The 26557-nt window shown below is 48.1% G+C and overlaps 1 protein-coding gene across 7 annotated transcripts in view; it reads right to left on the bottom strand.

The window, feature by feature from the left end:
- BRSK1 (BR serine/threonine kinase 1) overlaps positions 1-26557 on the bottom strand; it is a 662917-nt gene that overhangs the window by 55397 nt on the left and 580963 nt on the right. For all 7 annotated transcript variants that reach the window (XM_063942812.1, XM_063942813.1, XM_063942807.1 and 4 more), the window contains one exon: positions 14431-14595. In XM_063942812.1, coding sequence (XP_063798882.1) covers positions 14431-14595 — 165 coding nt within the window. The remainder of the gene's footprint in view (positions 1-14430; positions 14596-26557) is intronic.

A 26557-nucleotide genomic window follows, 5' to 3' on the forward strand; every position in this document is an offset into this window, starting at 1 on the left:
AAGCTTTAGGATCAGGTGGTGTGCACTGGCTCCTCCCCCTATGACCCTCCTCCAAGCCAGTTAGGTACTGTGCCCGGACGAGCGTACACAATAAGGGAGGAATTATGAATCCCGGGTAAGACTCATACCAGCCACACCAATCACACCGTACAACTTGTGATCTAAACCCAGTTAACAGTATGATAACAGCGGAGCCTCTGAAAAGATGGCTCACAACAATAATAACCCGATTTTTGTAACTATGTACAAGTATTGCAGATAATCCGCACTTGGGATGGGCGCCCAGCATCCACTACGGACTCCGAGAAATAGAATTATCGGTAAGTAAATTCTTATTTTCTCTATCGTCCTAGTGGATGCTGGGGTTCCTGAAAGGACCATGGGGATTATACCAAAGCTCCCAAACGGGCGGGAGAGTGCGGATGACTCTGCAGCACCGAATGAGAGAACTCCAGGTCCTCTTTTGCCAGGATATCAAATTTGTAGAATTTTACAAACGTGTTCTCCCCTGACCACGTAGCTGCTCGGCAGAGTTGTAATGCCGAGACCTCTCGGGCAGCCGCCCAAGATGAGCCCACCTTCCTTGTGGAATGGGCCTTAACCGATTTAGACTGTGGCAGGCCTGCCTCAGAATGTGCAAGTTGAATTGTGTTACAAATCCAACGAGCAATCGCCTGCTTAGAAGCAGGCGCACCCAACTTGTTGGGTGCATACAGTATAAACAGCGAGTCAGATTTTCTGACTCCAGCTGTCCTGGAACATATTTTCAGGGCCCTGACAACTCCTAGCAACTTGGAGTCCTCCAAGTCCCTAGTAGGTGCAAGGCACCACAATAAGCTGGTTCAGGTGAAACACTGACACCACCTTAGGGAGAGAACTGGGGACGAGTCCGCAGCTCTGCCCTGTCCGAATGGACAAACAGATATGGGCTTTTTTGAGAAAAAACCACCAATTTGACACTCGCCTGGTCCAGGCCAGGGCCAAGAGCATGGTCACTTTTTATGTGAGATGCTTCAAATCCACATATTTGACTGGTTTTAAACCAATGTGATTTGAGGAATCCCAGAACTACGTTGAGATCCCACAGTGCCACTGGAGGCACAAAAAAGGGGTTTGTATATGCAATACTCCCTTGACAAACTTCTGGACTTCAGGAACTGAAGCCAATTCTTTCTGGAAGAAAATTTACAGGGCCGAATTTGAACCTTAATGGACCCCAATTTGAGGCCCATAGACACTCCTGTTTGCAGGAAATGCAGGAAACGACCGAGTTGAAATTTCTTTGTGGGGCCTTCCTGGCCTCACACCACGCAACATATTTTCGCCACACGTGGTGATAATGTTGTGCGGTCACCTCCTTTCTGGCTTTGACCAGGGTAGGAATGACCTCTTCCGGAATGCCTTTTTTCCCTTAGGATCCGGCTTTCCATCGCCATGCCGACAAACGCAGCTGCGGTAAGTCTTGGAACAGACATGGTACTTGCTGAAGCAAGTCCCTTCTTAGCGGCAGAGGCCATAAGACCTCTGTAAGCATCTCTTGAAGTTCCGGGTACCAAGTCCTTCTTGGCCAATCCGGAGCCATGAGTATAGTTCTTACTCCTCTACGTCTTATAATTCTCAGCACCTTAGGTATGAGAAGCAGAGGAGGGAACACATACACCGACTGGTACACCCACGGTGTTACCAGAACGTCCACATCTATTGCCTGAGGGTCTCTTGACCTGGCGCAATACCTGTCCCGTTTTTTGTTCAGACGGGACGCCATCATGTCCACCTTTGGTATTTCCCAACGGTTTACAATCATGTGGAAAAAACTTCTCAATGAAGTTTCCACTCTCCCGGGTGGAGGTCGTGCTGAGGAAGTCTGCTTCCCAGTTTCCATTCCCGGGATGAAAAACTGCTGACAGTGTTATCACATGATTTTCCGCCCAGCGAAAAGTCCTTGCAGTTTCTGCCATTGCCCTCCTGCTTCTTGTGTCGCCCTGTCTGTTTACGTGGGCGACTGCCGTGATGTTTTTCCCACTGGATCAATACCGGCTGACCTTGAAGCAGAGGTCTTGCTAAGCTTAGAGCATTATAAATTTACCCTTAGCTCCAGTATATTTATGTGGAGAAAAGTCTCCATACTTGATCACACTCCCTGGAAATTTTTTCCTTGTGTGACTGCTCCCCAGCCTCTCAGGCTGGGCTCCGTGGTTACCAGCATCCAATCCTGAATGCCGAATCTGCTGCCCTCTAGAAGATGAGCACTCTATAACCACCACAGGAGAGACACCCTTGTCCTTGGATATTGGGTTATCCGCTGATGCATCTGAAGATGCGATCCGGACCATTTGTCCAGCAGATCCCACTGAAAAGTTCTTACGTGAAATCTGCCGAATGGAATTGCTTCGTAGGAAGCCACCATTTTTACCAGGACCCTTGTGCAATGATGCACTGTTTTTAGGAGGTTCCTGACTTGCTCGGATAACTCCCTGGCTTTCTCTTCCGGGAGAAACACCTTTTTCTGGACTGTGTCCAGAATCATCCCTAGGCACAGCAGACGTGTCGTCGGGATCAGCTGCGATTTTGGAATATTTAGAATCCACCCGTGCTGATTGTAGCAGTATCCGAGATAGTGCTACTCCGACCTCCAACTGTTCCCTGGACTATGCCCCTATCAGGAGATCGTCCAAGTAAGGGATAATTAAGACGCCTTTTCTTCGAAGAAGAATCATCAATTCGGCCATTACCTTGGTAAAGACCCCAGGGTGCCGTGGACAATCCAAACGGCAGCGTCTGAAACTGATAGTGACAGTTCTGCACCACGAACCTGAGGTACCCTTAGTGAGAAGGGCAAATTTGGGACATAGAGGTAAGCATCCCTGATGTCCCGGGACACTATATAGTCCCCTTATTCCTGGTTCGTTATCACTGCTCTGAGTGACTTCATCTTAATTTGAACCTTTGTAAGTGTTCAAAAACAAATTTTTAGAATAAGTCTCACCTAGCCTTCTGGCTTCAGTACCACAATATAGTGTGGAATAATACCCCTTTTCTGTAGTAGGAGGGGTAATTTAATTATCACCTGCTGGGAATACAGCTTGTGAATTTTTTCCCATACTACCTCCTTGTCGGAGGGAGACTTGGTAAAGCAGACTTCAGGAGCCTGCGAAGGGGAAACGTCTCGACATTCCCCTCTGTACCCCCGGGATACTACTTGTAGGATCCAGGGGTCCTGTACGGTCTCAGCGCCATGCTGAGAACTTGTCAGACGCGGTGGAACGCTTCTGTTCCTGGGAATGGGCTGCCTGCTGCAGTCTTCTTCCCTTTCCTCTATCCCTGGGCAGATATGATCTTATAGGGACGAGAGGACTGAGGCTGAAAAGACGGTGTCTTTTTCTGCAGAGATGTGACTTAGGGTAAAAAACGGTGGATTTTCCAGCAGTTGCCGTGACCACCAGGTCCGATGGACCGACCCCAAACAAGTCCTCTTCCTGTATACGGCCATACTGTGCCGTTTGGAATCTGCATCACCTGACCACTGTCGTGTCCATAACATCTTCTGGCAGTTATGGACATCGCGTTTATTCATGATGCCAGAGTGCAAATATCCCTCTGTGCATCTCGCATATATAGAAATGCTCTATAGTCAATAAAATACTGTCCCTGTCAAGGGTATCAATATTTTTAGTCAGGGAATCCGACCAAGCCACCCTAGCTCTGCACATCCAGGCTGAGGCGATCGCTGGCCGCAGTATAACACCAGTATGTGTGTATATACTTTTTATTATATTTTCCAGCCTTGTCAGCTGGTCCTTGAGGACGGCCCTATCTATAGACGGTACCGCCACTTGTTTTGATAAGCGTGTGAGCGCCTTATCCACCTTAAAGGGTGTTTCCCAACGCGCCCTAACTTCTGGCGGGAAAGGGTATACCGCCCATAATTTTCTATCGGGGGGAACCCACGCATCATCACACACTTTATTTAATTTATCTGATTCAGGAAAAACTATGGTAGTTTTTTCACATCCCACATAATACCCTCCTTTGTGGTACTTGTAGTATCAGAAATACGTAACACCTCCTTCATTGCCTTTAACGTGTGGCCCTAATAAGGAATACGTTTGTTTATTCACCGTCGACACTGGATTCAGTGTCCCTGTCTGTGTCTGTGTCGACCGACTAAAGTAAACGGGCGTTTTAAAACCCTTGACGGTGTTTTTGAGACGTCTGGACCGTACTAATTGTTTGTCGGCCGTCTCATGTCGTCAACCGACCTTGCAGCGTGTTGACATTATCACGTAATTTCCTAAATAAGCCATCCATTCCGGTGTCGACTCCCTAGAGAGTGACATCACCATTACAGGCAATTGCTCCGCCTCCTCACCAACATCGTCCTCCTACCTGTCGACACACACGTACCGACACACAGCACACACACAGGGAATGCTCTGATAGAGGACAGGACCCACTAGCCCTTTGGAGAGACAGAGGGAGAGTTTGCCAGCACACACCAAAAACGCTATAATTATATAGGGACAACCTTATATAAGTGTTTTCCCTTATAGCATCTTAATATATATATAAGCATATCGCCAAATTAGTGCCCCCCCTCTCTGTTTTAACCCTGTTTCTGTAGTGCAGTGCAGGGGAGAGCCTGGGAGCCTTCCCTCCAGCCTTTCTGTGAGGGAAAATGGCGCTGTGTGCTGAGGAGATAGGCCCCGCCCCTTTTTCGGCGGCCTCGTCTCCCGCTCTTAACGGATTCTGGCAGGGGTTAAATATCTCCATATAGCCTCCGGAGGCTATATGTGAGGTATTTTTAGCCAAAATAGGTATTCATTTGCCTCCCAGGGCGCCCCCCTCCCAGCGCCCTGCACCCTCAGTGACTGCCGTGTGAAGTGTGCTGAGAGGAAAATGGCGCACAGCTGCAGTGCTGTGCGCTACCTTTAGAAGACTGAGGAGTCTTCTGCCGCCGATTCTGGACCTCTTCTTACTTCAGCATCTGCAAGGGGGCCGGCGGCAAGGCTCCGGTGACCATCCAGGCTGTACCTGTGATCGTCCCTCTGGAGCTGATGTCCAGTAGCCAAGAAGCCAATCCATCCTGCACGCAGGTGAGTTCACTTCTTCTCCCCTAAGTCCCTCGTTGCAGTGATCCTGTTGCCAGCAGGACTCACTGTAAAATAAAAAACCTAAGCTAAACTTTCCTAAGCAGCTCTTTAGGAGAGCCACCTAGATTGCACCCTTCTCGGCCGGGCACAAAAATCTAACTGGCTTGGAGGAGGGTCATAGGGGGAGGAGCCAGTGCACACCACCTGATCCTAAAGCTTTACTTTTTGTGCCCTGTCTCCTGCGGAGCCGCTATTCCCCATGGTCCTTTCAGGAACCCCAGCATCCACTAGGACGATAGAGAAAATATGATTCCAGGACGGGCAAGGCCCATTGACAGGGAGTGGTCCTTGTTTAGCTTTATTTTCACACTAAAGGACCCAGACTTGGGGATGGGCTTTTCAGAGGGATGCATTTCTGCCGGTGTTCTAAATCATTTAAATGCATGATAGACATAAACAAGGCTCGAAGGGAGACGGAATTTAGGAGAAAAACCGAAACAGTACAATTTGTGATCTAGGGGAGATGTATCAAACCATGGAGAATAAACAACAACCAATCGGCTTCCAACCTGAGTGCATAAACTGTAACCTGATCATGTACTCCAGCCATGAAATATGCATACTATACTGCCAGCCCAAGACAGCAGCCTGCAGTACCGGGAAACCAATAGTAGTCGGCAGAATTCTGTTACCTGAGTCAACCACTGTATAGGTCATATTTGCAAACGGGATTTGTTCAATTTGCCGGCTGCTGGGATCCCGGAGGACAGGATGCCAATGCCGGAATCCCATCAGCCAGCAATGCCACCAGCTGGAATACCGGCGCACAGGGGCTATTTGCACTCGTGGATGTCCATGACACCTGTACAGTGGGAATAGAACCTGTGGTGAGCGCAGCTCGCCACCGAGCCCGCAAGTGGACTCGCACCACTCGCCCCACTGCCGGCATTCTGCCAGGCAGGTTGCCGCTGTCGGGATACTCACAGTCGCAATCCCCCCCGGCGGGATTACGTATGTAATCCTTGCAAACACATTCCATGAAAGTATCTGGCACAGCACATAGGGGAACAGATAGCTGTCTTTTAGGTCCCCTAATATGTCAATTCAAAACACACGGCATAATTCTGAGTCCTCTGACTCGAAACGCGTTGGTTAAAGGAGGCATTACATCGGTGGATACTGTGCCAAGCTCCGAAGGAAGGTAGGACCTTGGTTTTGCTTTTACCATTTTGTAATTAACACATTAGGAGACCTCAAAGCCGGCTATCTGTTCCCTTATGGTCCTTAGTTCCTCCAGAGTGGGTACCTCTGCTGTGTAATGCTTTTTATTTGCGTTTTATTTGATTGTATTTAATAAATGTTCATTTTATCATAATCGGATGGACTCCATTAGTGTCAAAGAAACCGCTATATAAGTATTTACGCAGCACAAAACGTGAGTGTTCGGTACGCATCCAGAAAATGTACAGGCAGCGCTACTGATGAAGTGATTGGAAGAGAACAATATTGAGTAATATAACAATTTATTATAATAAAAACAATAAAACTGCTAAAATCAGCAATTGCTCTCCTCACAATTGAAAAATATAAATTAAATACATAACCACATCCAGTTAATATTAAATCTCATATAGGGCCAGATGTACTAAGCTTGAAAAGTGATAAATATCACTGTGATAAAGCACCAGCCAATCGGCTCCTAACTGTCATTTTTCAAACACAGCCTGTGACATGGCAGTTAGGAGCCGACAGGCTGGTGCTTTATCACAGTGATATTTATCACTTTTCAGGCTTAGTACATCTCCCCCAGAGTCTGAGGATTGTCCGTAACATAAACTATAACATCTTGACACTTAATTATAATAAATAAAGACACGGAGACTTGAATTTGGCAGAAATTGTTAGCTATTTATTTAAGTGAACCATTAACTGTGAATAATTAAACTAAAGTATGGTGGCCAGAAAGAACGGCTAAACAACCCTATCCCATAGATAACTATCTTATAAAAAGAACTGACGTAAACCTTCCAACAAACAAATAGGTATCCGCTCAACCTCCATCCTGACTACCCACCCGTGAAGGTGATGAGGCTGCCACCCGAGAAGGCGGTCCAGCAGATGTAAAACCAGTCAGCGAAGGAGAGCACACCTAAAAATCAACAACCAAACGACCTCCAATCCACTCTTTAATCCAACAAATGTTAACTTGCCGTTCTTTCCTGCCACAACCAAACCGTGACAACCCACAGCACGAAAATAGCCAACGCAACAACATAAATTAAACACCACCAGTAGGGAGGGAGGGTGCGACGACAAAAGCAGAAGAGGCTGACCCAGCCCCTTTCTCAGGCTTAAGAACCCATTCCACCTACCCCCAACATTCATTCCTATTGGCTAACAATAAAACTCCCATAATGGCTCACCGTCCTGCCCCCAGATTAGCTGAGGTTTAACCCACTCCTCTCCTATTCTGTCAATTCGTTCTCCTAAACCTCATATAGTCTGAGGATTGTCCGTAACATAAACTATAACATCTTGACACTTAATTATAATAAATAAAGACACGGAGACTTGAATTTGGCAGAAATTGTTAGCTATTTATTTAAGTGAACCTTTAACTGTGAATAATTAAACTAAAGTATGGTGGCCAGAAAGAACGGCTAAACAACCCTATCCCATAGATAACTATCTTATAAAAAGAACTGACGTAAACCTTCCAACAAACAAATAGGTATCCGCTCAACCTCCATCCTGACTACCCACCCGTGAAGGTGATGAGGCTGCCACCCGTGAAGGCGGTCCAGCAGATGTAAAACCAGTCAGCGAAGCAGAGCGCACCTAAAAATCAACAACCAAACGACCTCCAATCCACTCTTTAATCCAACAAATGTTAACTTGCCGTTCTTTCCCGCCAACAGCGAAGTTCTGTTCCACAGAAACTACGCACCGCCACCATACCCCTAACCTACCGAACCAACCACCAAAAACAGATCCTCCAAAAACATAGATAGTCCCTGTCCTGTCAAGTGCACACCATCCGGTCTAAACAAGTAGAAGTGCCGAAACTTGATCCGCTGATGCCAAACCACAGCACCGCCATGGGCCACCACAAACTTAGCCACCGCGGCATTCACCTTCCGGCGAGCCACATCGATCGCCCGACAATCCACCACTCCACGCCAACACAACCGCGGCACCATACAAGACCAGATAAGCCTACAGCCTGGCCAAGCGCCCGAAATCACTTGCAGATCCTGAATAATGGCCAATCGAAGATTCACTGCCTTCCTCCTACCTAGGTCGTTCCCTCCTAAGTGAATCACCAACAGTTTGGGGATGCCAAACCGCCGAACCTGCTCCATAAGCTTCGCTTTCAGGTCATGCCAAAGCATACCACGCACACCTATCCACCGCACATCATCCGAACCCACAAAGCAAGGAGCCCCTTCCGTAGCCAAAAATTTGGCTGCCCAATAAACATAGGAATGGCCAATCACCCACACATCACACACATCCACCCGCCAACCTAAAAGGGGAAAAAACAGATAAACAAATGTGAATATGGGAGATAAAACCAAACCCAGCCCAGAACAGGAAGCAACTATCAGAACAAGGATCAGCCAAAAAGAAAAATTTGAATAGAGGACTATAACTTTCCTCTTGAACAAACTTCAGGCCAATCGAAGCAACAGAAAGACACAAAAGGAAAAAACAAAATAACAAAAAAAGGGGGGGGGGGTTAGAGCTGGGAGGGGGGGGGGGGGGGTTGGGGGGAACACAGAATAACTCGGCTGGAGGTGAAACGTAAAAACCTGCTGAGGAAATTGTAAGTAGATGCCAATTAGCCGAATTGAATAAATTAAGCCAAATCAGTTCGTCAGTTCAGGCAAAAAATCGCGAAGCACTCCAGACCCCCACTGCCAGCAGTGGCGAGTAGCTAGCCATCCGAGTAGGGAGGACAGGGGAGACAAACAATACAGTACGAACACATTGAACTGAAACACACAACGCAGTAACACAAACAACATGTTAGTAGAACAAACTCGCTTACGCAACAACGGGCCGAATGTAACGCTTATAAGCCGCCGACTTCCAGCGGCCCAAAGCCTTAATTTCGTCCACAGCGCGCCCTGCAGATGCTGCGGAAGTGGCGGCCCCGATTCTAAAGGAATGGGAACCAAAGTCCCTAGGCGAGAGGCCCAAACTGGACAGGCAGCGCCGCATCATCCATGTAAATTGGTACTTCGTCAATGGCGACCCTTGGTAATGCAGGAGCCAAGACCCTTCAGACGAGGGCCTGACCTCCGCATACCACCAGCCAATGCCACCGGACAACAGTCCCCACCACCCGATGGTGTCAAAGTGAGCCAATGACCTCTACCCATCTGATCAGTTTTGGAGCGGCGCAGCCTGCACAGCATGGACCCCCCCACCCACAATAACATCCGCGCGCCGCATAAAGGCCTCGGTTTTCTTAGAAGCCGCAACCAGCTCAGAAACCCTGAATGCACCATGGAACGCAATGGAAAAGGCCAGCCGAAACATAAGAATTTCAAAACGGGAGTCCGCCACCCCCGCTAAGAGGGAAGAAAGCAGGGACGCATCAATAGGGCGTCGGCCATTGGGAGGCACCGGAGCCGAACGCGCCCAACCTCTAAGCGCCCTTGCCAGTAGGAAACCCTTCGTAAAATCCGGCATACCCTTCAATTTAGAATAAAAGGATATCCCGGCAAGGTACCGAGAAACCACGGCCCTCGATCTCCCCGTTACGAAGAGTTGCCAAACGAAGTCTAGAAACGAGCTCTGATCCCTCTTACCTCTAGGCCCTTGGTCACGGGAAAAGTCTTCCCACTCCTTCCAGGCCCGGCGGTATCCAGCGAGAGTGGACGGAGCCAAAGACAGCTCTGCTAGCCCTTCCAATCCGCCATGATGACCTGCCAATCATAAGAAGGGCAGGGCAAACCTACCGAATCAGCCTCCGGGGCCAACAAACGGAACCTATCCCACTGCCCCCTGGACAATGCGTCGGCGATCCCATTATCTACCCCGGGACGTGTTGCGCCCGAAACAGAATATTGCAGCGCAAACAGGTTAGCACGAGCCGTGACAACACTCGGAGGACCCGCAGGGCCTTAGCCCTTTGGTTGTTAACCGCGTGCACGACCCCCAAGTTATCGCAGCGTAAGAGAATACTGCGATCGCGCAGTCGCTCCCCCCAAACCTCCAAGGCCACCATGATGGGAAAGAGCTCCAGCAACAACAGGTCGCCGGTCAGCCCCTCCCTCGACCAAGACTCCGGCCAAGAGGCCGCGCACCAAGCCCCGTCAAGATAACAACCGAACCCCGATGAGCCCGCCGCATCTGTAAACAACTGCAAATCGAAACTGTCAACGAGCGGGGCCATCCAGATCCGCACACCATTGAAATCTGCCAGGAACGAAACCCACATAGTGAGGTCCCGCCTAATCTCTGCCGAGAAACTGACAAAATGGTGCAGCCTGGACACCCCAGCCGTGGACCGTTCCAACTTCCGGCAAAAAACCCTGCCCATGGGGATCACCCGACAGGCAAAGTTCAACCGACCTAAGAGGGATTGCGCCTCCCGCAACGTAACCTTACTTCGTCCCGAGCACTGCGCAATGGACTCCCGCAGCTGCACGACCTTATCCTGAGGCAGCCGGCACGCCCCCGCGACCGTATCGATCGCGATACCCAAAAAGGACAAGCAGGAGAGGGGCCCCTTCGTCTTATCCTCAGCCACCGGGATGCCAAAATGCCTAAGCAATGCACGCAGCGAGAACAGCAGGAAACCACAGCGAGGAGAATGCGCGGGCCCCATGCACAAAAAATCATCCAGGTAATGTGCAATCCCGGTACCTCCGCAAGAAAACTCCACACACCAATGCAAAAAGGTGCTGAACTTTTCGAAAAAGGCACACGAAACAGAACACCCCATCGGCAGACACTTGTCAATGAAGTATTCCCCCCCGACGCGGAAACCCATGAATCGAAACGACTCCGGGTGCAAAGGGAGCAAGCGAAAAGCCGATTCAACATCCAGCTTAGCCATGAGGGCCCAAGGGCCACACTCCCGGACCAAGCCCAGAGCATCCTCAAAGGACTGATACACCACCGAACAATATTCCGGCGAAATGGCATCATTCACCGAGGACCCGGATGGATATGACAAATGCTGAATGAGCCGAAACTTACCCGGAGCCTTTTTGGGCACCACCCCCAACGGGGAGATAATCAAATCCTCGATAGGCGGCAGCGCAAAGGGGCCCGCCATTCTCCCTAGGCGAACCTCCTGTTCCACTTTACCTCGAAGCACGTCAGGGAAATCCCGGGCAGACTGCAGGTTCCTGACGGCCCGAACTAAAACATCCCACCACAGGCAAACGAAAACCCGACGCAAAACCCTCCCGCAGAAATCTTGCGTCGTCTGTGTAAGGGTACCATCCTAACCATTTTAGCATGGCCCACAAACGAACCGGGGTCAGCGCCCTAACTAGCGGCAAGCCCACCCGTTGCTTTTCCGGTTGGGCCAGCGGCCGCCCTGGCACCAGGTCTCCCCCCGCGGAAGCAATTGGAAGCAGGGTGGGATCCGTTACATCGCAAGCAAAGGTGTCGAAAACGACACCGTTGCCCAAGGGGGCACGTGGCATTGTTGAACGCGAAACACTTCCCCTTCGCCGGCGTCTGCTGCGGAGAACGGGCCGCGGTCCAAGGGCGGCGCGGCAGACCCTCGACCGCTGGTCGAAACTGACTCGCCGCTGCGGTCTGCGCCACCGACGCCCCCTTTGCCACCATCTTCACATCCTGCGCTCGCGTGACCCTAAGCCATACCTCCACGCCTTTGCATCCGAAGTCAATGACGTGTAGGTAATCGTGCTTCTGACGGAACTGCTTGTCGTACTGCAGCCACGAATCGTCCTTAGACTGACGCTGCATGTCATGCACGAGGTGAATATACCTGATGACGTTCATGTGTTCATCAGGGCGATCCTCCAAGTAGCACGACGCGAAGACACAGAAACCCGCCAATCAGTTGTCATACGAACGGAAGGCCTCCGCCCCAATACCGCCCTTCGCGAGTGCTTCCTTACCTTCCCTCTTGGTGTCCTCTGTCAACGTAAAAAGGTCGACGTATTCCCCCCGTCTAATCTTCCTCCTGCAACTCTCCCGCAATCCCCGCAAGACTGCAGTGTACTCGCAGCGAACCACGCCCGGCAAATTACGCCTCCTCCTTTCCCGGCGAGAACTGCTACTACTCTTCCGAGACCGCTTATCCCGGTGCCGCGCCTCACGCCGCGCGTACTTGATAGCCCTTTTCCTAGCCTTAGCGGTGCTACTAACCGCAGACTGGCACGACGAAGAAGAGGAAGTAGATCTACTCGACGTACTGCCGCACGAGGAAGAAGAGGACCCCAGCGACATAGCAACAGTATCGGCGTCCCACTCACCGGCGGGCCCGCTTCCGGAAGGCGAAACATCGGCTACGACCGGCTCTTCGTCCTGATCGCTATCCGGATCCGCACCTGAAAAAGAAGGGACAACCGCCCCTGGAGCCGAAGCCCCCCTGGCGGGAATGAAAGCAGACGCCCCTGCGGGCGAAGGGGTAGCGCTACCCAGCTACGCAGCGGCGGAGCCCAGACTGCGACACGCCTGTAGGAACTGTGCCATGGCAGGGTCAGAAACACCCCGGGAGAACGGCCGCTTCGACCGAAGCGGGAACCAAGGAAATGCCACCCGGGGACAAAGTCGTCAAAAGCGGCGTGAATGCCGCCGTCATGGCCAACAGTGCCGTCGAAACGGCAGAGGGACCCGGAGCCGCAGCCGTAGCTCCAGAGGTCCCCCCGGCCCCTGTGTCCGAAGCAGGGATGGGCCCAACCGCGCCGGCGCGCCGCCCAGGCCGGCCCCGCCGGGGACCGGCACTAGCCATCCTAAGAACCCCCATTCCCTCTTGCGGTGCACGGCGAGCCAAAGTGCCGCCCCGGCCCCCACTGGCCCCGCCCACCGGGAGAACCCGTTGACCTCCGCCTCCAAACATCACCCCCCCCCCCTCTGGCCCCGCGTCGACACCACCACAGGCCCCCGGGAGCCTCCCCCGCCAGAGCGGGGAGAGCGCCTGGGGAGTCCAGCATAAGAGTAGCGCCTGGGGAGTCCAGCATAAGAGTTAGATTTGGGTGGGTTATATTGTTTTTGTGCAGGGTAAATACTGGCTGCTTTATTTTTACACTGCAATTTAGATTGCAGATTGAACTCACCACACCCAAATCTAACTCTCTCTGAACATGTTATATCTGCCTCCCCTGCAGTGCACATGGTTTTGCCCAACTGCTAAAAAAATTCCTGCTGCGATCAACTTGGAATTACCCCCATTGTGTGTCCTATGTTATGTTTTTCATATACCCTTGAGTGCCTAACCTACTGTCTGAAGTGGAATATTCTTGGACAACCATCTTGATCCACTAACTACAAGCTAAGTATATTGGCTATCACACATTTATTCTCCCCACCCTCATCCACGCTAGCACCATCTTCTCCACCCTCCCACAATCTCCATTATTTTATATTTAGATATGTTGACCAGCGGCAGCACCGGGGGCGGTGATACCCACTGGCTGCTACCAATAGCCAAATAGGGGGCATGGCCTGGTGGGAAGAGGAATAGCCTCCCAGGAAGTCCCCCGCTGACATCACTATGGGGGCATGCCCACCACATTTTGGTGTCACCCCTTGAAGAGTGACACCCGGGGGTGACCAACTTTTTCCATTCAATATTCCACTAAAGAGTCGTCCAAGGCAGCAGACAATTTGTAGCACATACAGATAACAGGGCTGTACCCAGGAATGCTTTAGTATTTGTAAGGTGCACCACATCCCTGGCTTGTTCATTTAATATTATAGAGTACTATGCTCTACTGTGTCTTTATCTATTATCAGTACTCTCAAATCCCATATAAAAGCAGCATATATCAGAGAACCCTTAGCTCATTGCCAGCATTTTATTACACCAGCTACAAAAGGTCAACCAACAACCTTCTATTATTGTGACCCCTGTTCTTCATGTTATTTATTTCCAATATTCCCTCTGAGAATTCAGCCCTCTCTTATGTCTGTTCCTCACATCATTCACATCTGCAGCATTCTCACCCACAAGATTAACCCACATCGTGCTTTGCGGGATTATCCTGAGGTAACCTACGTCATTCTCAGCATTCTCTTACGTAACTTACAGTAGCAATTGGAATTTTTTTTTGTCTGTTACTATCACATTCGTTACTTCCTACCCTGCAAAATAAATGCCCCTGTGCCCAGACCCATTAATACTCACTCTTCATTCTGCAACTCTTGTTTTAATTTGGTTTTATCCCTGAAGCAGCCCAAGGAATGCATGCTGTCCAGGACATCTGGGTCAAACTCACTCACTGAGTGAATCCTTCTGATGGACACTTTTCGTGGAGTGGGTTGTTCGGGCTCAGGCTCATTTTTGCCACCCCTGCAGTAAAGGGGGAAAAAAAGTGTTCAAGTACAGTAACATGATTTGTCAGTTACAACAGTCACTACATACAGCACAACAACATATATACATATCCATGTTGATACAGTCTGCCTTTGAAACATTCCATATTGATTTTTTTTTAAGTTGGTCTGAATTTTCAATCTTAGAATAATTTCTATATCTCTATGCACATTATCATCCCATAATTAAATGTAATGTAATCTCTGCAGTAGATTTCATGAACAGCTATCAATGATTTACACAAATGTTTACTTAGAAAAAAAAATGAATATGTGCGTATATATGCTCTTGGGAAAACCTTTTATGACACCAAAGCTGTGTAGTAGAAGCACATACTGACTCTGGACTTATGAAGGATGTGTTATTTTGTCAGGATGACCTCAGACCAGTATCCGCCATAGAGAGGTGTCCTCCTGCTTCTTTGCCACGGCGTGCATCCCAATTCGCATGCCATCAAAGACGCAAGTGGACATATCTGTACATTTTGTGTTTATACAAGACATTGACATGTAGCTAGTAGCTACCCACATGTATGGTAAAATTAGTAACAGATACTAGTACTACTCTCATTCAACACTCAAGCTATTACTTTGTGGACAGTTACAGTATATGTTTGTATCCAGTGTACTTTACTGAGTAGTAATAGGGTTACTCACATCTGTAATCTCTTAGCCATTCACTAAACTTTAGATCAAATTGACAAGAACTATGATAATTAACATTAACAAAAAGTATTAAGCCAATAAAGTGTTATTAACTCATGAGCGGGGACCTCAGTACCTTTTGTCAGGGGCGGGTTGGTCCTAGGGCTCACCAGGAAGATTACTGGTAGGCCGATGCGTCTGTTTTTTGTTGTTGTCCTGTTGCCCCATCCCCCACATCAGTGCCTTAACTAGACATTTTAGTGCTGTGTGCAAGAAACAGCATCGGCGCCCCCCCCCCCCCCCTTAATGAAAACAGGGCCAGCGCGCGTCAAAAATATAGGGGCATGTCTTCATGAGGAAGGGAAGTGACCACAAAATAATACCAATTCACATTGCACTGCACAGTAATCTCCATTAGAGAGGTTCCTGCATTAGGAGGAGGTGCAGGCCCTGACATGCCACATGGAGCATTATGGGGTTGCTCCGAGGTGGGTAGCTCTTAGCTTAGACATATTGTAGTAAGGAGCCATTATCATGTGGCTCCTTGCTGGTTAATCTTAGACCCAGATTGGGGTAATGGAGGTGTGAGGTGTGGTGCCTCTGGACTGGCTGAGCTGGATGGCCTTAGTGTGGCATACCTTTACATTCTACTAACACTTTTCACTTATTAATTTTTTAACACTATTTCTCTATTTTAATTGCATTTCATTTTTGTATCACTTTCTCTATAGCTTCGGCTTCCTAAATACTAATTTCTTAACACTATAGTTTTTTCACTGGTATGCTACGCTGGGCTTTCTGGCTTATGTTGGCGCTTTGGGGTGCCACACCCTGCACCTAGATATAGCGCTAGGGACCCCAAATATACAGAGACGCCTTAATGCGGCTTTGGGGCTTATTCACACATTTGCGCAAATATGTGTAACGAAGATCTCTGAATTCTATTATTATGTGGAATTTATATCTGGTTACGGTTATCATTCAGGGTGCTGGGGGAAACAAATGCCTTTTTTTCTTGCTTAGAAATACCCCTCCCTTTCGAGCACCTGAATGATATCACTAAGCTAATTGAGCATCTACCAATATATATAATCTCCATTATTCAAATTATGCTGCACAGTAGTGCCACTATACCAGGCAGAGCCCCTTTTACACATTACACCAGGTAGAGTCCCCTTTTTTCACATTACAGCAGAGTCCCACATGTCTCAGTGATACAGCGCACGTGTCTCCGTCACACAGCGCATGTCTCACTCACACAGGGCATATGTCTCACTCACACAGCGCATGTCTCACTCACACAGGGCACACATCCCAGTCACACAGTGCATGTCTCACTCACACAGGGCACACGTCCCAATCACACAGCGCATGTCTCAATCACACAGGGCACACGTCCCAATCACACAGCGCATGTCTCAATCACGCAGGGCACACGTCCCAGTCACACAGCGCATATCTCACACAGGGCACACGTCCCAGTCACACAGCGCATGTCTCACACAGGGCACACGTCCCAATCACACAGCGCATGTCTCAATCACGCAGGGCACACGTCCCAGTCACACAGCGCATATCTCACACAGGGCATACGTCCCAGTCACACAGCGCATGTCTCACACAGGGCACACGTCCCAGTCACACATGGCATGTCTCACACAGGGCACACGTCCCAGTCACACATGGCATGTCTCACACAGGGCACACGTCCCAGTCACACAGCGCATGTCTCACACAGGGCACACGTCCCAGTCACACAGCGCATGTCTCACACAGGGCACACATCCCAGTCACACAGCGCATGTCTCACACAGGGCACACGTCCCAGTCACACAGCGCATACGTTCCAGTTGGACAGCACAAGCGTCCTTATTCTTAGCGTTCAGAGGTGCAGAACAGGGTCTATGAAAATCTGAGGGCATTCCTTGGAGGTGACAGGGGGGTGGCAAAACAGATGTGGGCCTGATCCTGTCAGTGTCAAAACCACTCACACATGAGGCCATACAGTACTTGGGACAGAGAATATGCACCTGCTGTAGGGCTGATGACAGTCTCGATGGGGAACTAAAGACGCACTGAGACGGAACTGCACTGATGCTAGAAGCTGCAAGTTGGCCTCTCGGTTTTAATGACACGCAGACATGGCTATGACAAAAGAAGCAGCAGTGACCACAGAATCAGCCCCTAAATGTTTAATAAAAATATAAAATGTTCTGAGCCCAGTTATGGCCCAGTCATTGGTAATTGTCCTGGTCAACCTCCATGCAGATCTAACTGTGGCACATATGTCATATTAGTAATATAAAATGCAGAGAAAAGTTGTCTGCCTGTTGTGTGTGTTGAAGTAGCAGGACAGTATACAGCTGAGTGTACCTTGCAGTATCACGTATAACCCGCTGTAGCCGCTTTGCTGTCGGTGTGCACGCTGCTGCCTGCGACACACGTGTCCCGGTATCTAGCTAGCAGGAAGCAAGATCACATAACCACATGATTCCGGGTGCGCAGTGCGAGGCTTGGAACGCATAGCCAGGAAGTAAGTTGGAACGCACAGGCTGAGAGCGGCGCGCCGCTGTGAGCGGGCTGGGAAAGCCGCTGTGTTTCCCATCACGGTAGAGTCAACTTACCAGACACAACCTTCCCATCATACTGGCGGCTTCCAGCGGCGTTGAGCGCATCCACATTGTAGTCACAATGGGGATGCGGTCAGGTGCGCCTTTAGGGCAACTGCGCCACATGTCAGGCAGCCCACCGCACTCAGGGCCTAATTCAGGCCTGTTCGCTAGCAAGCGATTTTTGCACTTCTGCGATCAGATAGCCGCCGCCTACAGAGGGAGTGTATTTTAGCTGTGCAAGTGTGCGAAGGCATGTGTAGCAGAGCTGTACAAATAGATTTTGTTCAGTCTCTGCGCAGCCCAGGACTTACTCAGCCGCTGCGATCACTTCAGCCTGTCCAGGACCGGAATTGACGTCAGGAACCCTCCCTGCTAACACATGGACACGCCTGCGTTTTTCCAGACACTCCCTGAAAACAGTCAGTTGACACCCACAAACGCCCTCTTCCTGTCAATCTCCTTGCAATCGCACGTGTGAACGGATCCATCGCACAAACCCATGGCTGAGTGGCGATCCCCTTTATACCCGTGCGTCGCGCCTGCGCATTGCGGTGCATGCACATGCGCAGTTTGTGCCTGATCGCCCACTGTGCGAAAACGCACAGCAGCAATCTGGTCTGAATTACCCCCTCAGTACACTGCATTGTCCCCCTTTATTCTGTTATTCAGTCTCTGCAGTACAGCATCTCTGCCATCCAGTGATGCTGCCATGGCTACACAGTATGTTATACCTTTTGTACTGCCCATGTCGGGACACTTCTACAAAATCTTACATGGTCACTTTTAGTTCCCAATCCCCCCTAGTCTCAGACACAACTGCAGCAAAAGACACAAGGAAGGCTGATATTGCGTACAATCAGGCCCTATGAGGAGGGATCCCGCCCCCCCTCAACAAACCCCACCCCCACATCAGACTGCACCCAGCCATTAGGGCTGCTTCCATATATTTCCCGGGCTGGTTTTCCATCCTAAACCACCTCTGCCCTTTGTTTTAATGAATGAATTTATGTTGGCTACATTGTGTATGCCCCATTTATTTGTTGTCCCCAATGTCCAGAGCTGTGGGCCACTTTGTTGATTTCAAAATTAATGACAGTAATACAGATTGTCAACAGAAACAGACATGTCAGGTAGGTAGCTAATGGAAAGATTAACAGCTCAGTATTTGAAATATCATGGGGAAGGGGGGGGGGGGGGGAGCTGTATCAAACCTTTGAGAGAAGTAAAGTACCAACCAATCAGCTCCTGTCATTTTGCAAACAGCATGTACAATGACAACGGGCAGGATGTACCAACTTTACTCAATACATCCCAACTTTTGCTGGTGTTACCCTCCACACTGATGCCCCAGCGTCCAGGGCTTAGTGCATACAGACAATGCTGGAAAACCCTGAAAACTGTTTTTTTACAGCATTTTCCTGTTAGTACTGCACATCTCTCTCTAAGGTTTCATACATCTCCCGTTCTTTTATTTGGTGACATACTGTATCACCAGCTTGTAGAATAATTACTAGCTAATGAAGATGATTTTAACATTTCAGAGGTCTTATATTGTACTGAGATGATGGCAGTTTTGGAATAAAGAATGGAAAAACCTAATGAGTATTGATTAGAGGGGAGGAGGTACTGAGGAGAAATATGGATGAAGGGTTGTGATATGAAGGGACTTTGATAGATGTTAGAGAATGAGGGTCCAAGGCAAATAAACAAAATGAAGTAGTAAGAAATACACAGACAAATTACATGGCTGATGTTTTTAGATTTGCGCATGTGCAAGAACCGCACTGCGTATGTGCAGATCTGGGGCTGCAATGTTGCTCGCAGAGAGCCAAAAGCTGCAATATGATTGTCATGCTGCTCCCATTTGGGGACAGGCACGTTGGCCCCATTTTCTGGGCGAGCTGAAGCTGGTGCCTGCGTCCGTGGATGCAGTCTCACTAGTGTGATTTTACCTGACATCCTGAGTAAACCTGCAGGTTACTCAGATGTCTGTAGATGATCCGCTGCTGCATCCTTGTATCCAGCAGCGGATCACAGAAGTCAGCAGTGGGCGACTTTTCCTCAAGATGCCTCCTGCAGCTTTTTAATATTTTCCGCACTGCCATTGCATACAAAGAGTAACGGCGGTGCAGTCAGCGCCCACCACCGATTTAGCCCCTGTTTCCACTCTTCCTACTCCTCCATAACCTTTTACAGCATACAGTATCCTGCATTGAACACACTTACCTATTCCAATAGGTGTTCAACAGTTTTACTTGGGGCCTAATTCAGCATGGATTGTAGATGTGTGAAAAATTGCACATCTACAACCCAGTACACTGACATGCCCCCCCCCCGCAAATATGCGAGCGTATCGCACAACGGCGATGCTCTTGCATGTTTAGGGTTGCCATCTGCCTACGCCTATGCAGCCTAGCTGCTAAGGCAGACGGCAACCTGCCATCATTTGGGTCGCAGCGGCTGTGTGTGATGTCACGCAGCCGCAACGGCCCACCCCAAAAATGGTCCGGACACGCCTGCGTTGTACTTACTGTGCCCCCCAAACAGCTAAATACCGCCCAGAAAAACGCAACGCCCCCTTTCCGCCTCGCGAACACCTCTGCCTGTCAATCAGGCAGAGGTCTTCGTACATGTGAGATGCCGTCGCATCTCACCGTGTGCACATGCGTAGTGCGGCTTCTGCACGTGCGCATACTGCACAGGGTATCAGCATGCGAATGCTGCCGCAGCAGAGTTGCATGCTGAATTACGCCCTTAGTTCAAAGCAATTAACTGCAATTAGAAAATGAGTGTCAGGACCACGAGCAGACAGTTGTGTACTGGGTAAGATGGATCATAAAGTAAATCATATACATTCCTTTCATAGAGTGAGCAGTGTATGCGTGTGGCACACAGTGGAAGACTTTAAATTCCTGCTCCGTATATCATGCATTTTACATTTTTTTATGCTCAAGGCAGTGTAAAAACAATGACTTCTCCAGTGTCACAAATCGCTGACACAGGAATCTAACAATAAATTACTTCTAAAGACTCAAGAGTCTAATAAAAAAACCTTTCTGACAGATTTGTGAATATTCTGTGTTCTACTGTACATGCAAATGTTCCTTTCCATCCAGCACATACAGAATGTACTTTATTATATGCATGTGCAATGGTTTCATTGCGTTTCCTTGGTAAATGTTTTGTAAACTGCAACATCATAGGGGGTCATTCCGACCCGTTCGCACGCAGTGGTTCTTCGCTGCGGTGCGAACGGGTCGGAACTGCGCATGCACGCCACCCGCAATGCGCACGTGCGGCGTTGCCTAGCGACAGCCGTCGTCTGACAACGACAGGAAGAGAGAAGAAAGTGATCGCAAGCGCGATCGCAAGAAGATTGACAGTGGGGGGGCGTTTCAGGGCGGATACTCACCATTTTCCGGGCGTGGAGATCCGAACGCAGGCGTGTCCAGGCGTTTGGAGGGCGGATGTCTGACGTCAATTCCGGGACCTTCGCCGCTGGATCCGTCGCACAGGGTAAGTAAGTCTGACACTGGTCTTGTTTTGCAGGAAACTTTTTTAGCGTAGCAGGGCTGCACAAGCGATCGCAGCCCTGCTATGCTAAAATACACTCCTCCATAGGCGGCATCAAGTTGATCGCACGAGCAGCAAAAAGTTGCTACGTGCAATCAACTCGGAATGAGGGCAGTTGCTTTTGCTTTTAATGGTTTTCATTTCACCAAAGTTTCATGAGCACAAAACAATGATACTGACATGGTAAAAATATAATAAAATACTTGTATATGAAGTAAAAATAGATGTCATTGATGTCTTCGGGTTCCTTCATAAGAAAAAAAGCTGTTGGTACCAGAATCAAAGTAAGCGGTAAAAGTTCGTTCATACCATCTAACATTACAGCTGGAGTAATGTTACAATTCATGTTGTAAGGAACTTTTGCCCTTATTTATCAATGAGTGATAAATTTCACTGTGAGTGATAAATTGCACCAGCCAATCCGCTCCTAAATGTCATTTTTCAAACACAGCCTGTAACATGGCAGTTAGAAGCTGATTGGCTGGTGCAATTTATCACTCACAGTGAAATTTATCATTCATTGATAAATAAGGGCATTTGAATGGGATTTGTTAATGATATAGGGGATCATTCAGACCTGAACACTGGGCAGCAATTTCTTCAGTCCTGCGATCAGATAGTCGCCGCCTACAGGGGGAGGGTATTTTCGCTGTGCAAGTGTGCGATTGCTTGTGTAGCAGAACTCCACAAAATGATTTTGTGCAGTCTCTGCGCAGCCCAGGACTTACTCAGCCGCTGCGATCACATCAGCCTGTCTAATAGAGGGAAGCCTGGGGTACAGTATCCCCTGTGATTTCACCCTTAATCTGGCTATAGATAAGAGGTGGAGGTGGAGAGAAAAAAGTATGAGAACAGGAGGCAAGACAACTGTAGATACATATTCCATAGCTTCAGATTTAAGCAGCACATATATAATTAACAATTTGATTTCATTAAAGGATTGAGATTTAAAGAAGACAGTATTGTGAGTTACAGTGCAAGGATTAGGGCTTTTTTCTTTAGCCGGTATTTCACAAAATTATGCAGAAACTGTGGTATCACCGCTAAATAGAGCCATCTTAACATATAGACAAACTGGACAATTGCCCAGGGCCCTTCAAACAAGGGCTAGATGGGTCAGGGATAGGGAAGTTGTCTTCGGACCTTCTTGGCAGACATTTAGGGAATGCTGCCTGGCATCTCCGATTGTGAATTACATGTAATCAGTGCGGCCCTGCAGTTTTCTCTACCTGCCACACAGTCTGCAGACAGACAGTAAATGACTGAATGTACAGATGTGTCCTCATACATCTAGCCTCAATACGCCATGGAGAGAGAGATGAGTGGCGTGGGTAAGTCATCGGGTCCCGTGCAACTCTGCTAGTAGCGGATGTCTTTTTTTTTTACCAAAATGTTTCAAGGTCGCACCCAGAGACTGTGCAGATTAATTTGATACAGTATGCCACAGTTGTATATTGTGTATGACTGAGCCTGTATACGCAGTGCAACGGTACTTGTATTGGTAGAAAATGTGGCTGCTACATTGTAGCATTTCTTATATAGATTCAGAGACCCAGTCGCACATCAGTATACAATTGTCACATATCAAATTAATCAGCACAGTCTCCTGGTGCGTCCTAAGATGCATTTTCAGCAAAAAGATGCCCAACGCTAGCAGAGTCTCACTGGACCTTGCGCGTCAAAATGGGCTGTTTGACGTGACTGCAGCAATGCTGTATGAGAACACATCTGTATGCACCAATCAGAGTGCTGACAGCCATTCACTGTATTTAATGTTTTTCCCATCAATGGGTGTGTAGGGCCACAGTGCATTGTCTTCCCCAGGACCTACAATGCTGTTAAGACGGCCCTGACGCTAAATAACACACATCTTTTGCAAAAGGCTAACTACCGCTACAGATATCAATCCCCATTATTACCAATGGGGACTACAGTCTTACACCTGTGTACCAAACTCTGAAAAGCTGGTGCCATTGGTTTACATCATCCTCAGATGGCATATCAGGAAAGAAACCTTATGATTCCGCTCTCGCTGCCTCCATCCGGCTCTGGAACCTGACACTGTGTGCATGTCTCTCAGGAGGAGTCTTCAAGGATGTGAAAGGCTCCTCCAATGTGTTGGAAATGTAACTCACATGGACAGCATTTATTGTACCCTGTGCGATACATTTAGTACATATCCGGGATAATCATGTGAAACATTATTCTGGCTTTACTACAGTCCACAATAGTTTGGCCACAACCTCTACCCATGCTGTACCATTGAGATAAAATCTTATCCATAAGGGTAAGTATGAAATGTGCTGCAGAGTACAGCATTAATATATGTATAGGACATATACCCAGCTAACCTCCAGAAACTGTCATTTACTATGTCAAAAAAATGAAGGGGACACTCAGCAAAGGGGAAACAATGTGGGTGGTGCAAATCTACTGTATATACTAATTTCCTATACAATATAGTTGCACCCATACAGTATGTAAGCATAGACTATACCAGAATGGGTACTGGAAGAGGATGTAGTTATGAGACCAGCGGTCACAATACCAACGCCTTCATCTCGACCCCTCAAAATACCAGCAGTTGGCATGCCGACTAACAGAGACTATTCCCACTCGTGAGTGTCCACGACACCCACAGAGTGGGAATAGAACCCGTGGCGAGCATAGTTTGCCACCGAGCCCGCAGCGTGGCAGCGCAGCAAGCCCGCAAGGGTCTTTGTTGCGCTCGCTCCCCTGCCCCGCCAACATTCTAAACACGGCGTCGGTATGGTGACCGTCGGGATCTCAAACGCCGGTCACCCATACCCAACCCACTGGAAGACATGAGAAACATATAAAATGACAGTAGAACAATGCACAATATATTCTGCTATATCTATGACATCGAGCATTGTTTTTGTTCTCCAACAAGTCAAAGTCTTGTAAGAGTAATGCTGGCCATACAATAGGTCAATATCGTGTACAAATACACAATATCAGCACCTCATAAGCTGCATCGTGTGCACATCATACATGCTTTGTGTATGATTACGATGCAATGCATGGTCGAATGTCGCATCCTCTGATGCACATGTTTTAGGCACGTACGATGCATCATACGATTTTGAGTGGCATTTCACTGGAATTTTTTTGTTGTTTGTGAGGCAGACGATGGTTTAACGACAGGTCACTAGCACATTGTTTGTCACGCATGAGGCCAGGATGGTCAGGGAGCTTCCCCAGGAAGGTTGAAGGGAAGAGACGACTCGGATCGGATGCTGATCGTCCGATGTATGGCCAGCATTAAGGACGGCAGTGTATTACTCACAGCAATATGTGCTATAACTTAGTCATGTGTTCCAGTAATACTTTCCAGTCTCTCTGCATTTGAAAAACCTAAAATGCTAATAACTGCAATCTCCTGACGGCAGAAGAGGGATGCTTGTAATCTCCATTAACTCTTTCAAATTCAACAATGTTCGCAAGCAGCTGACCAATAAGAAGAGCTCTGCTGTCATAAAATCCTGGGTCAGTGATGATTGGCCAATAATTACACAGCATGATTGCAGGGTTAGCAATATCACTCAATGCCGCAAAGAGCTCCATTCTGTAATAATTACACACCACAGAGTGTGTTATTGTAGCAATAACTCACTGAGAAACAGATGAAGTCGTTATTGGGAAATAATAAAACAAGATGGTCAGAATGAGCCATTTATTCCAGCTTTATACTGTAAGTCAGTCCTTAAATCAGGACGCAAAACTGGAGCTCAATACAGCCACTTAATACTTCAGTCCAGTAAAGCGCTCTTCCACAGAAAACGCTTATTGTCCCTATAAATAGTCTGGTCTTTTCATATAGCTATAAATTACCATAATTACCATACACAATTATTTCCTACTGCATTCTGAAGATGTAGCAAGAATTTAAGCAACACCAAAACATTCCCCAGTCTGGAAACAAATTCTAGATTAGTAAAAAAAAGCTTTCAAATTACGGTAATGTCTCTCATTTCATTTAAGATAGTTTCTACCTAGAAAAGAGTATTCAATTGACTTTCACATGGCTCCTGTAAATTTCAATAAATACAGCATATTTACCATAACTGCCAACTGTGCCAATATAGATGGGACAGTCCCATTTCTGGGGCTTTGTAGGGACATTTTTGTTCCCATTGGGCCGGAAGGTTGGGAGGTATTCATGCAGCCCCCCAGTGCTTTGTATAATGCCATGGTGCATGCCTCATTCAAAAAGTGGTATTAGGGGCATGACCGTCTTAACAGTATTATAGGCCCTCGGCAAATCAATGCAATGAGGCCCCTACATACCCATTCATGGGAACTAATAAAAAAAAATCATAACATGCCCCTCCTGCGGTCTCTCCACATGTTTCCATACAGTGATTGACTGACAGCAGTCTGATTGGTGGATAGCTCCAGCCTTTCACCAATCAACATGCTGACAGCCATTCCCTGACTGACTGCAGGCTTGGATACAGGTAGAGAATGCTGCCTTGCAGCTCTGATTGTGTGACCACCACCTGCCCCTGCTCGGAGGCCCTGGACAGCTGCCCAGTGTGCCTGTATGTTAAGATGGCCCTGAATGGGGGTGTGAAAGACACGGAAACAGTGTGTCAGAAGCTGTGACCAAGCCCCAGAAATAGTACATGACCATGCATCTTCACATATATACTAGATCTCCTCTCTCTTATGAGATATGACTAACTTTGTAGCACCCTTGTGTTTTTTAAAGACTACTAATCCAAACGACAATTATCCGAAAAGAAAATAATCCAAAAGTGATCTATGGGAACGGAAAATAATAACTGACAGTATATTAGCCATAAAAACTAAATGTATTGTAAATATTATAAATAAACAAGAAAAATACACATGCAATTTAATACATACATCTGAACTACCCTCGATCCCAATTAGTTTGGATAATTTAAGTTCTACTGTATTATTATACAAAGGTGTTTTTTTTTGTCCGATTCAGAGCTGTGCTGTATCCTTTCAGAGACAATACTAATACCTAACTCTGTAAATGTGGCAGAAGGGCATATACCAGGCTGTATCGTAAAGTAATCCAAAGGTGTAAAATCTATTTAATGAGTTTGAATCCAG

The sequence above is a fragment of the Pseudophryne corroboree genome, chromosome 10, assembly GCF_028390025.1.
Source record: "Pseudophryne corroboree isolate aPseCor3 chromosome 10, aPseCor3.hap2, whole genome shotgun sequence".
NCBI classification, from domain to species: domain Eukaryota; kingdom Metazoa; phylum Chordata; class Amphibia; order Anura; family Myobatrachidae; genus Pseudophryne; species Pseudophryne corroboree.